The sequence below is a fragment of the Sarcophilus harrisii genome, chromosome 3 (genome assembly GCF_902635505.1).
Source record: "Sarcophilus harrisii chromosome 3, mSarHar1.11, whole genome shotgun sequence".
In the NCBI taxonomy this organism is placed as follows: domain Eukaryota; kingdom Metazoa; phylum Chordata; class Mammalia; order Dasyuromorphia; family Dasyuridae; genus Sarcophilus; species Sarcophilus harrisii.
The window spans coordinates 274560720-274573718 of record NC_045428.1 but is presented as its reverse complement, the minus strand read 5'-3'; the positions used below and the strand labels follow the sequence as shown (position 1 = coordinate 274573718).

At 33.9% G+C, this 12999-nt stretch overlaps 1 protein-coding gene across 4 annotated transcripts in view; it reads right to left on the bottom strand.

Moving 5' to 3' along the window:
- The window catches only part of SH3KBP1 (SH3 domain containing kinase binding protein 1), a 453585-nt gene that overhangs the window by 370477 nt on the left and 70109 nt on the right, over positions 1-12999 (bottom strand). For all 4 annotated transcript variants that reach the window (XM_031959528.1, XM_031959530.1, XM_031959529.1 and 1 more), the window contains exon 2: positions 1263-1420. In XM_031959528.1, the coding sequence (XP_031815388.1) occupies positions 1263-1420 (158 nt within the window). The remainder of the gene's footprint in view (positions 1-1262; positions 1421-12999) is intronic.

Sequence of the window (12999 nt, the reverse complement as noted above, 5' to 3'; positions counted from 1 at the left end):
AGAAGATTCTAATGAACAAGTAAGGTTCGGAACTAAAGAAGTCACCACACAGGTGTTTGAAGAAAAATAGAACTGAAATATAACTGGATATGAAGAAATAGAAAAATGGAAAATCTGAAGTTGAGTTAGTCTGACCCAGGAATTTGCTATGTGCTCCCTTCTGGCCAGTCATTGTGCTAAGATTCATTATGGCTACAAAGAAAAGCAAAAAACACAAGGGCCTTACTCTCAAGGGTTGTAATAGGAGAGGAAATACATAAATTACTGTGAACTATGAGTAACTATATAATAATATCCAATTCAATATAATTAATATGCCATTTTCCTTTCTGAATTCCCAAGGAGAAAATTCTGTAAAATATACAATTTTTGTAATATGAACAATTTTAAAAAAAAAAGTGTATATTTATATCAATATATAAAAATTTTGATGCTAAATACTACTTTGTTCTCTTTACAAGCAATGTGCGTGTGTGTGTGTGTGGGGAGGGGGGAGCAATGGCAAATGAAAATCTGAAATATCTTAGGCCAAAAATTACATGAACATAGTAGAAGGAAATAATACAAATGCTTTTATTTTTATATCACCTTATAAGGGCTGGTAAAGATACATTTTAGCTGCATTTTAAATGTAGGGGAAAAACCATATGCCTAAAAGGTAAAGTTCTTGAAACTATCATAAGGCAAATATGCATCCTGATGTATTTTACATTTTTTATATTTCATTAGCTAAGAAATAATATATATATAATATTTATAATATATATAATATATAAAAGTTCATTACAGAACTAACATGAATTTAAATATATCTTTTTAAATGGTTTGGTCTCAGAAATGTTTCAAAAACACAAATAAAAATGTTGCCATTGTATATTATAGAAACTAGGACTAAAGTACTATGTACTTAGACAAATAATACTACATGGTAATGAATACATTATTGTTAAGGATGTCATGAAAAATGAAAATCCCATTTATTAAATAACAGTTTGGGGAGGAAGAAACCACCCTAAATATAAAAAGGACATTTTAAAACAGGCAGAACAGAAATCATGAGCACAGCTGTCCATTCTGGCTATGAGAAATAATACCCAATTACCAAGTAACTTTTTTAACCAGCAATGCATTCTAAAAACAAAGTATAATGAGATTAATCTTCAAATTAGACAATTGTGTTCTGTAAGCAACAAACACAATCACAACTAGATTTAAGCAAACTGTACACAGAAAACACAAAAACAGTTTCACTTTGTACTCACTCTTACAAAGTTGTCAGGGAACAAACCTCTTCTGCCTTTGACCTGTCCTTCCCACCAGCCTCCATCTTCCTTTTTGATGTTGGTGATGATATCACCCACGCTGATTGTCAGCTCGTCATCGTGCTGAGCTTTATAGTCAAACTCCACTATCGCCTCCACTGGAACAAAAGCAGAGAACCAGGACAGAAGTTAATGTTGGTATCCATTACCAGAGACACCATGGAGTCAAAATTAAATGGATTCTCCATTTATGAATACACAAAATAACACTGCCATAATGGTGAACCCAAAGAACTATACCATACGAGCCACAGAAAAATGCTGAATGTTAAGGCAAATATGGCAACCTTTTTTACATGGGCAACCTGCATGCAAGGATGGGAAGATGGAAAAATCCACACCTTCAGCAGATTAGAACCAGAGCTCTATCACCATAAGACTTTACTACCCTAACTATGACTTTAGCACCATAACGAAGACAGAAACCAGCTTCAACCCTTAGAAATAGAGTAGATAATAAATGTTCTTATTCTTCTGATACAGGAAGCCTAGTAGCAACCAAAATGTGCCAAACTACCCTAGAAATCTTAAGAGAATATCTTTCCCTTTCCACCTTCTATCAACTTCAGTAGAAGTTAAGCAGCCTAATCTTGCCATCATCAAGAGATGAAATCACACATCTAATATTAATAGTTCTCAGACTTTTTTAGCTCATGGCACATTATCATACTCATCATAACAATAATTAAAATAATATATAACAACAGTATTTACATAGCACTTTAAGATCTGCAAAAAGCTGCACATATTATTATCTCATTTGATTTTTACAATAATCTGAGAGGAAAATGCTATTATTATCCCCATTTTACAGATCAAGAAACTAAGGCATAGATTTAGGAAAGGTAGTTACCACTTAAAGCAAGATTTGAATGTAAGTCTTCCTGATTCCAGTACTCTTATCTATTATATTGATAAAAGTGGAGAAGACCCCAGATCTTTGATAATTTGACAAGTCTTAGATAACAGGTATTGACACCATTAAGACAAAGTCTGAGTTTAAAAATATATATATTTTTTTCTGTACATACATGCATGTACATTCATTTTTTAAAATGAACATTTTTTTATGAATCATGTTGGGAGGAAAAAAATCAGAACAAAAGGGAAAAACCATGGGAGTTAAAAAAAAACAAAAGAAAAAGATTTTTTAAAAAGTGAACATAGCATATGTTGATTTACTTTCATTCTCCATAATTCTTTCTCTGTGTGCATAGTGTTTTCTATCCAAAGTTTACTGGGATTGCTTTAGATTGCCAAACCACTGAGAAGAACCAAGCCTTTTATAGCTGATCATTGCACAATCTTGCTTTTACTGTGTACAATGTATTCCTGGTTCTACTTGTTTCACTCAGGATGAGTGAGTGTAAATCTTTCCAGGCTAAAATCAATTTATTCATCCTTTTTTTATAGAACAATAATATTCCATTTCCTTCATATACCACAACTTATTCAGCCATTCCCCAATTATTTTCCATTTCTTTGCTACCACAAAAAGAGCTGCTACCAACATTTGTTGGTCCTTTTCTCTCCTTTATGACTTCCTTGGGATAAAGACTCAGTAATAGCAAATAATATACTCCATATATTTTAGAAATGAGGTCTTTATCCAAGCCCTTGGATGGAAAATTTTTTTTCCCAGTTTTCTGCTTCCCTCCTAATCTTGGCTGCATTGGTTTCGGTTGTGCAAGACCTTTTAAATTTAATATAATCAAAATTATCCATTTTGTATTTCATAATGTTCTCTAGTTCTTTGGTCATAAATTCCTTCTTTCTCCATCGATCTGAGAGGTAGACTATCCCTTGTTCTCCAAATTTACTTATTGGTATCACCCTTTATGTCTAAAATATTTATGTCTAAAACATGAACCCATTTCAACCTTATCTTGGTATAGGGTGTTAGATGTGAGTCAATGCCTAGTTTCTGCCATACTATTTTCCAATTTTCCCAGCAATTTTTGTCAAATAATGTTTATCCCATAAGTTGGAGTCTTTGGGTTATCAAATACTAGATTACTCTAATCACTGACTCTTGTGTCTTGTGGATCTAATCTACTCCACTGATCACTACTCTATTTCTTAGCTGGTACCATATGATTTTGATGACCTCTGCTTAGGTTTTATTTTGTTTTGTTTTGTTTTTTTAGTTTATTTATTTTCAATACACATTGTTTTATGAATTATATTGAAAGAGAAAAATCAGAGCAAAAGGGAAAAATCATGGGAGAGAAAAAAAAAAAAACCCAGAAAAAAGAAGTGAACATAGCATGTGTTGATTTGCATTCAGTCTCCTTAGTTCTTTCTCTGATTGTAGATGGCATTTTCTGTCCAAAGTCCATTGGGATCTCTTTGGATCACTGAACTATTGAGAAGAACCAAGCGTTTCATAGTGGATCATTGCACATTCTTATTGTTATTGTATATAGTGTATTCCTGGTTCTGCTTGTTTCACTCAGCATCAACTCGTGTAAATCTTTCCAGGTCTTTCTAAAATCTAAAATCAGCTTGTTCACCATTTTTTATAGAACAGTAATATTTCATTACCTTCATGTACCAAAACTTGTTCAGTCTTTCTCCATTTGATGGACATCCACTCCTTTTCTAATTCTTTGCTAGAAATAAAAGGAACTGCTACAAACATTTTTATGTGGGTCCTTTCCCCTACTTTATGATTTCCTTGGGATACAGGCCCAGTAATGGCTCTGCTGGGTCAAAGAGCATGCACAATTTTATAGCCCTTTGGGCACAGTTCCAGATTGCTCTCAGAATGGTTGGAGCATTTCACAACTCCACCAACAATGCATTAGTGTCCCAGTTTTCCCACATCCCCTCCAACATTTTATCATTATCTTTTCCTGCCAGTTTAGCCAATCTGAGAGTTGTGACTTGGTACCTCAGAGTTGCTTTAATTTGCATTTCTCTAATCAATAGTGATTTAGAGCATTTTTTCATCGAACTATTGATGGCTTTAACTTCATCATTTGAAAAGGTACATATCCTCTGACCATTTATCAATTGGGGAATGACTTATATTTTTATCAATCTGACACAGTTCTTTATATATTTTTAAAATGAGGTCTTTCAGTCCCAATGATTTTGTGATAATGAGAGACATCTACATTCAAAGAGAGGGCTGTAGGAGGAGGTGGATCACAACATAGCATTTTCACTTTTTTGGTTGTTGTTTGCTTGAATTTTATTTTCTTTTTTGTTTTTTCCTTTTTGATTTTTCTTGTGTAACATGATAATTGAATAAATATGCATACCTATATTGGATTTAACATATATTTTTTATCATGTTTAACGTATATTGAATTACTTGCTATCTAGGGGAGGAGGTAGGGGGAAGGAGAGAAAAATTGGAACACAAAGTTTTGCAAGGGTCAATGTTGAAAAATTATCCTTGCATATGTTTTGAAAATAAAAAGCTTCAAAAAATATTAAAAAAGAAAAAATAAATGAGGCCTTTATCAGAAAATATTAGCTATAAAAAAATTTTCCCAGCTTTGTACTTCCTTTTTAATCTTGTTTGTGTTGGTTTTGCTTGTGCAAAAACTTTGCAAATTAATGTAATCAAAGTTGTCCGTTTTGCATTGCATAATGTTCTCTAGTTCTTCTTTGATCATAAATTCCTTCCTTCTCCAAAGATCAAATAGGTAAACTATCCCTGGCTCTCCTAATTTGCTTATGATATCACCCTCTATACCCAAATCATGTACTCATTTTGACTTTATTTTGGTATGGGGTATGAGCTATAGGTGTATGCCGAGTTTCTGACATACTATTTTCTAGTTTTCCCAGCAATTTTTATGAAACCGTGAGTTTTTATTCCAGAAACCATAGTTTTAGGGTTTATCAAATACTAGGTTACTATAGTCATTGATTATTGTCATGGATATCTAAAGTATTCCACTGATCCACCACTTTATTTCTTAGCTAGTTAGTAGTGAATGGTTTTGATGACTGCTGCTTTTTTTTTTTTTTTTTTTAAAGGTTTTTAGTCTGGTTTTAGGTCTGGTAAGGCTAGACAACCTTCTTTTTTATTATTATTTTTTCATTAATTCCTTTGATATTTTTGTTCTTCCAGATGAATTTTTTTTTTTTTTCTAACCCCGTTAAAATAATTTTTTGGCAGCTTGATTGGTATGGCACTGAACAAATAGACCAAAATTTGGGGAATCCTTGAATTTTGCAGTTCAAACTACTCCCAGTGGCAAACAGGAAGGAACATTGATTATCTTGACATTTTGATCTTAATTGGGCCTTTAACTACAGTCTCACCCCAGATGAAGGCCCAGGTTGAATTGTTAGCCAAATTCTTTGCAATGACAAAACCAACATAACTCCACAGTTATTGTATCTAATCAGAAAACCAAGTTATTATGTCAAATCCTAAAATTATATTTTCCCTATAAAAGGACCTACTTATATTATAACACTACCACCATCTCAAAACTCCTTTAAAAAAAAGAAAAAAAAAAAAAAAAAGGAATTTAATCTACTATATGGAGAGTCCAGGATTCATTAGGAACCTGCCATGCTTTAATGGCATCTTCCTCTTTAATGGCAGCTTTCCCCTGATTAATTGTAAGTTCTGCTAGGGAATTCTCTCTTTCCTCTATTGTTTTTCCCCTTGTGAATTGCTAAAAACCCCTTATGAATTTAGCCCATTTGAGCATAATAAAATTTCTGCCTCTTAATTTGGAGATGATCCAAGCCTACAAATTCTTGATATACTTCATGACACACAAACCATCACCCTAATATACTTTTGGGGTCCAATATTCCCTTTCCCCATTAATACCAGTAGTAATACCCGTGGAAACAAGGCCACTATTCAGTATATAAGGATTACCAGAGACCACATATTGGCTTAAAATATTATCTGTTATATTATATTTTCATTTTTTTTTTTTGCTAAATATTTCTCAATAGTATTTTAATCTGGTTTGTTGTATTTTGAAGTGTAGGCTGCAGATGTCGAATTCTTCTGCTTGATAGCACCTAAATGCCCACGAATATTTTTTGCCAAAAGGAACAAAGATGCCCTGGATGTTTAAATTAGCATTAAAAAAAAGCCCAAAGCAGTTGGGGTTCCAGATTCATTACCCCAGGCTTTAGGATTTCTCCACTTTTCCTCTTTTCCCCTACAGTCATCAAGACTTAAAAGGGAGAAGAAAGATTTGCAACCAAGAAAAAAGAATTGCTGTTGTGACTTGTCCAATACCAAGCCAGGAAGAACAAAGTAGCCTCTTTGCTCCCCTCTCTCACTTTGCTTCATCCAGTTCCTAATCCAGAGATCCAATGACATTGTGAAGTACACAGTAATCAAAGGCAGAAAGAACAGATATTTTGCTGCTCTGAAATATGGTTGGAGTTGTATAACACTGATGAAGTTCAATCCTAGAACAAATTGGAGAAAGGGAAAGGAAGATAGGAAAGGAGAAGAGTCAGGAAGGGAAGAGAAAGTGAGGAAGAGCAGAGGAAAGAGACAGTGGCAGATTGGAGCAGAGAGGAAAGGAAAAAGGAATGAGGAAGAGAGACAGAGGAGATAGAAAAACAAAAGAAAATAGGTTGTTGTTTGTCCTTGTTCTTGAAGAGGACCATGAACACCAGGAAGGAGATATCATGACTTGCAACTGAATTGGATTTAACTGAGAGAGCGCTGTATACCTGCCTCACTTTCTCCTCTAGAGCCACCGAATCCATTGGCCAGATACAGATTAGGAGGACTGGAAATGGTTCTGGATGCAATGGGAGACCTTGGCTTTTTCAAGCCTTTTTATGTCTCAGCTTGACTAAGGTACTGCCTATTCAGTGATTAAGATAGGTAAAAATGAGGCAAAGAACAGATTCTTTTACCTAGTTAAAAAAAAATCAATCTGGGAGGAGAAGATCTTTTGGGTTTCTGGCCAAATCAGATGCTATTTACAGTCACTCGGAGCCATCAGAATCCAAATAATGACTAAGTGAAGCTTCAATTGGGACCTACTGTTGCCCAGTCAGTGGAAACCAGAGGGATTTGGTTTTAAATCATGGTTCATAAAAAAGAAATCTAGCCCCCAAACAATATAAAGATATGTCCCTAGATTTCAAAAATCAAAATGTATATTCCTTTGGGCAAAACATCCACAGGTAAGGAAGGTATGATACCCCATGTAGTCGGAAGGAGAGGAGAGAGGAAGAGAAGGAAAGGAAGGAAGGGAGGAGGGAAGAAAGGGAAAAAAGGAAGAGAGAAAGAAGGAAGGGAGGGAGGAAGGAAAGAAGGAGGGAAGAAGGGAGAAAAAGGGAAGGAGGGAGAGAGGGACAAGAGAGGAAGGATAAAGGGAAAGAGGGATGGTAAAGGGAGGGAGGGAAGAACAGAGGAAAGAGGGGAGGGGAAGGCAGGGCATAGGAAGGCAAGGAAGGGAAGAAAGAAGGAGGGAGAGAGGGAGAAAGGAAGAAAGGGAGAAACAGTGAAGGGGTAAGGTTCAAATTAAAATGAGTAATACCTTAGAAACCAATAGATCCAGATTTCAGTCTGAACTCAGCCACAAACCAGTCATGTAACTTTGTAGAACAAGGGGCCACTCACTTGTCTTCTCCCAACCTAAATTTTCTCATCTTCAAAATGGTCTACAAGATCTCTGAAGGCCTCCCACCTCTAAAATTCTATGATTCATTGGAAGTAATTGAAAGACTTGTGTTTTTCTACATATTATCATTACAACAGGACCAATTAGGACCATATTTATTTCTACAGGGTACTGTCAAATCAAATCAAGTCCAACAACCACAAGACAAAAAATAAAACATCTATTCCTTTCCCCTCAGGAGAATACAATCTACAGGGTCAAATTACTTCACAAACCAAAAAAAAAAAAAAAAAAAAAAAAAAAAAAGAAGAAGAAGCCATATATTTCCATTCTTCCAGAATTCACATGAATTCCATTCACTGATAACCAATCCTTTGCCCTATGTCCTTGCACACCCAGAGCCCCAACAAATTTTGCTCACTGCATTACTTGTGACTCTCCACCAGAGGGAATACAAAGCAGAGAAATTTAGATAGATTTCCAAACTATTTCACAGTTCTGGTATAATTATATTTATGGTAGGAAGAATTTTGGAATTAACATGGATAAACCATACACGAGATAATACTTTTCTCTATGATTCAACTACTCTCTCCTATTTGTAGTTTGTTGAACACAACATTTCATCCATATTGGAACCTCTGTGCTTTATACACAGGTTGTTCTGTGCCTCCTTTCTCAGTCTCACTCTTAAGTGTCCCTGGCTTTGTTGAAGATTCACCTGAAAGCTATACTTCAGGAGACCTTTCATTATATTATATTTGTGTACACACACACATAACAGATAGTAAATAACTAAGATCCTAAAAGATATTCTATATATGTGCATGTATGTATATATATATATATATATATATATATATATATATATATATATGAAATCTAACATACAAGACATCTTGTATGTACCTAGTTATTGACACATTTTTATATATGCATGCTACGGGATGTATATATACACAAAATGTATGTATGTACATATATATATATATATATATATATATATATAGACAGCATGTAGCATCTTGTATACATATGTATTGATATTATGCAACATCTCATATATGTAATGATATTATGTAGTATGACCATATAAAATGTGTCAATAACTAGGTACATATAAGATATCTTATATATATAGCAATATTATGTAATGTGTATATATATGTGTGTGTGTGTGTGTGTGTGTGTATATAATGTGTCATAACATGTAAATAACTAGACACATTACGGCTATCCTTTATGTGTGTAATGTTATATATAATGTATAAATAGTACATAGCAGATGTCTTATCTATATGTAAACCATGGAACACTTGTATTATTTGTACATAGCTTGATATATATCAGATATCTTGTTCCCTGTATGTATTTATGTATGCTAGGTGATGCAGAAGATAGAATTGGAAATCAGAAAGACTCATCTTTCTCAGTTCAAATACAGCTTCAGATACTTACTAGCTGTGTGACTTAACCCTGTTTACCTCAGGTTCCTCATCTGTAAAATGAGCTGCAAAAGGAAATGACCAATTGCTCCAGTTCCTTTGCCAAGAAAAGTTGGATACAACTGAAGCAAATGAACAACATATATATACATACATATATATATATATATATATATATATATATATACACACAGAAAAGCATGTAAATAACTAGACACAAGATAGCTTGTTTTCTACATTGGAATATGAACTCCTTTTGGGTGGAGATTTTATTGCTTTTCTTTTTTATCCCAAGATATCCCAAGAACTTAGCTTAACAAATATCTATAGACTGAATACATTCCTAGTCTTCAATTAATTGAAAAAATGTTCACGGAGAATCTACCAAGGTGTTGAGCCCTATGCCAAGCATTTGAACAAATTCAAAAGTCAAACAAGACAAATCCTTACCCTAATAAATCTCATAATCTGAAGGAAAGTTTATTGAATGTATAATTATATCTATATATTTATATAAATATGTATTTTATATTATATAAAATATTTTATATTTTAATTTATAATTTATATAAATTATATTATATATTTTAATTTATAATTTATAATTTAAAATTATCTTTACATATAATAAGCAATAAGGTATCAGTTCACAAACTTTTTGGTTTCAGAATCCTTTTACATTCTTAAAAATTACCGAGGACCCAAAGTTTTTTGTTTACATGTGCTATATCTATCATTATTAACTGTTATGGGTCAGAACTTGAAACTGGTACTAAGTCACTGGAATTGATAGAGACAATGCTTATGTACTTGGTTCACACCTTTGGCGTTCACAGCTTTAAGATCACATATTAGTTCACACATTAGAGTTCACACCTTTCACACCTTTAGAGTTCACACCTTTAAAAGAGCATATATAAGGAGGAGCCCACTAAAGGACAAGCCCACTAGAGACTTCAGGAGATTCACAAGTCAGAAACCCACAAGCCCTCTCTCTGGGAGGCAGAGTCAGAGTCATTCCGACTTCCACCTTTGTGCTGGTCGGAGACTTTGGATTCAGAGGGAGCTAGAGGTTGAAGTTGGCAGAGGTAAAGGACAAGTGGCAACCAAGGAGGAGATAGGCCTCTAAGAAAGCTAACCAGGCTATTTTGAAGGACAATAAAGGATATGGACTTTAGCTATTGGCTGAATTTGAAGTGATTATTATGCTGAACTGAAACTAAGGCTGCCTCCAAAAGCCCCACAAGAAATCTGCTCTCAGAGAACAATATATTTTAGAACTATTAGAAATTAAAACATTTTAGTATTATTATTAAAAACAGTTTTAACCTCACAGATGCTCTCAAAGGTCCCTGGAGTGTCTAAAGGTTCCTGACCATACTTTGAGAGATGTTGTGACAAGGTATTTTACAAAGGGGAAGAAGATATAAAAGGTAAAGAAAAAACTGGACTTCATTAATATTAAAAAAGATATCCCGGGGGCAGCTAGGTGGAACAGTGAATAGAGCATCAGCCCTGAAGTCAGGAGGATCTGAGTTCAAATTTGACACTTCACATGTCCTAGCTATGTGACCCTAGGCAAGTCACTTGACCCCAACTGCCTTAAAAAAAAAAAAAAAAAAAAGATATCATGTATCAATAATATTGTTCCATATACCGACTTTCAGTCAACCAAGCATTTACTAATACCTACCATACAGCAGTGAACATGTTCATAATCACACAATGGATTGTAAAGAGCAATAGATCCCCACTGGGCTCACTATTAATTATAAAAATACAACAGAAAACTAATCTCCCTGCAGGATTCCCTGGGCTTTTTCTTTTTTTGCTTTTGTTGTCCTAGCATAGTATTTAGTACATTATAAGTGCTTAGAAAATGTGTTGTTTAACTGAATAAGCCTTTTCCTCCAACAGCATTTGACAACATCCTTTCCCATCAGCAGAACCACCATTCCTCCCACAATGAAAACTTTACATTTATCTTTGAATTTTCCTTACTCTCATCTCTCAAATCTTCTCACCAAATATTACCTCCATTCATCCCTTCCTTTGTATTCACATACTTACCTACCTCCTCAGCATTGGCCATCATTATCACAAAGACAATTGTTAACAACCTCCTACTAGGAAATATTTTTATTCTGCTTCTTACCCTCACCAATTCATCTTTTATACCATTGCCAGATTATTCTTTCTCCAACATAAAGTTGGTCATGTCACTCCTCTGCTCAAAACTATTTAATGGTTACCAATTACCTACAGAGTAAATTAAAGTTCAAGATCTTCTGCCTAGTATTCAAGATCCCCAATATTCTAGAGCAAAGCCACCTTCCTAGTCTCATCTCCTATTATTCCTCTCCACTGACTCTATGATCAAGCCATACTTGAAGCTATCATACATTTTTTCCACTTTGGTGCTTTTACTTATCTCTGTCTCTGGTGTATATTCATTCTACCTTTGTGTCTACTGAACTACTACTAATACTACCAAAAGAAAAAAAAGAATCCTTTATTAATTATCTAAAGTTCTATTTTTCCATTACATATGAGTAGAGAAGCTCTTGAAATCAAAAGCTAGGTGACCTTCAAGGTATAAGGATCATTACTGACTAAGAATGAGTAGGCATTTCATAAAAGAAGTAACTTTGGTCTTAGAAGATGAACAGAAGATCACAATTTTTGGGAGGAGAGAATGGAGCAATGGAAGTAAAGACAATATAACCAAAGGCAAAGACACCAATATCAGAGAATAGGATATGTGTAGAGGAAAGAGGACCAAAACGTGGAAAGACTTGAATGTCAGGCCAAAGGGTTAGAACATTACTCAGTAGATAGATGTCCATCAATTGGGGAATGGCTGGATAAGTTATAGTAATGAAAGTAATGCAAAATTATTGTTCTATGAAAAATAATGAACAAGCTGATTTTAGAAAGATTTACATGAACAGATACTGAGCAAAGCAAGCAGAACCACAAAATTGTACATGGTAATAACAAGATTGTGTGATGATTAACTTATGAAAGACTTGGTTCTTCTCAGTAGTTCGGTGATCCAAGGCAATCCTAATTATCTTTGGATAGAAAGTACCATCTGCATTCAGAAAGAGAACTATGGACATGTAAATCAATACATAATATGTTCCCTTTTTTTTTTTTTTTCTTTTCATGGTTTTCCTCTTTTGTTCTGATTTTTTTCCAAGGTCAATTCATAAAGAAATGTGTATTTAAAAAGTTAATATACATGTATAATCAGACAAAATGAAATAATTAAAAAAGAACATTACTCAATAAGCAATAAGAAATATCAAAGGAGCTTTGTACATAGAAGCATATTACCAGATCTCTGAATAAGGAGAATTAATCTATAAAGTATTATATAGAATAGATAGGAGAGAAAATAGGGGTAGATAGTTATACTAGTCAGTTATAGTTAGTTGTAACAGACCAAGTGGGTGGTAATGAGAATCTCTTTTAGGTTAAGGTAGTAAGAACAGAGAAGAGAGGAGAGATGTGAAAGTTGCTGTGGATCTATTACTAAAAGCAGGACTTAACAACTGATTAAACACAGATTTAAAACAAAACATTGTAATCCAACTACCAAGTATTTCAAAATATCAGGTTTTGTTCCAAAAACAAATTATTCAATTTCTCTGA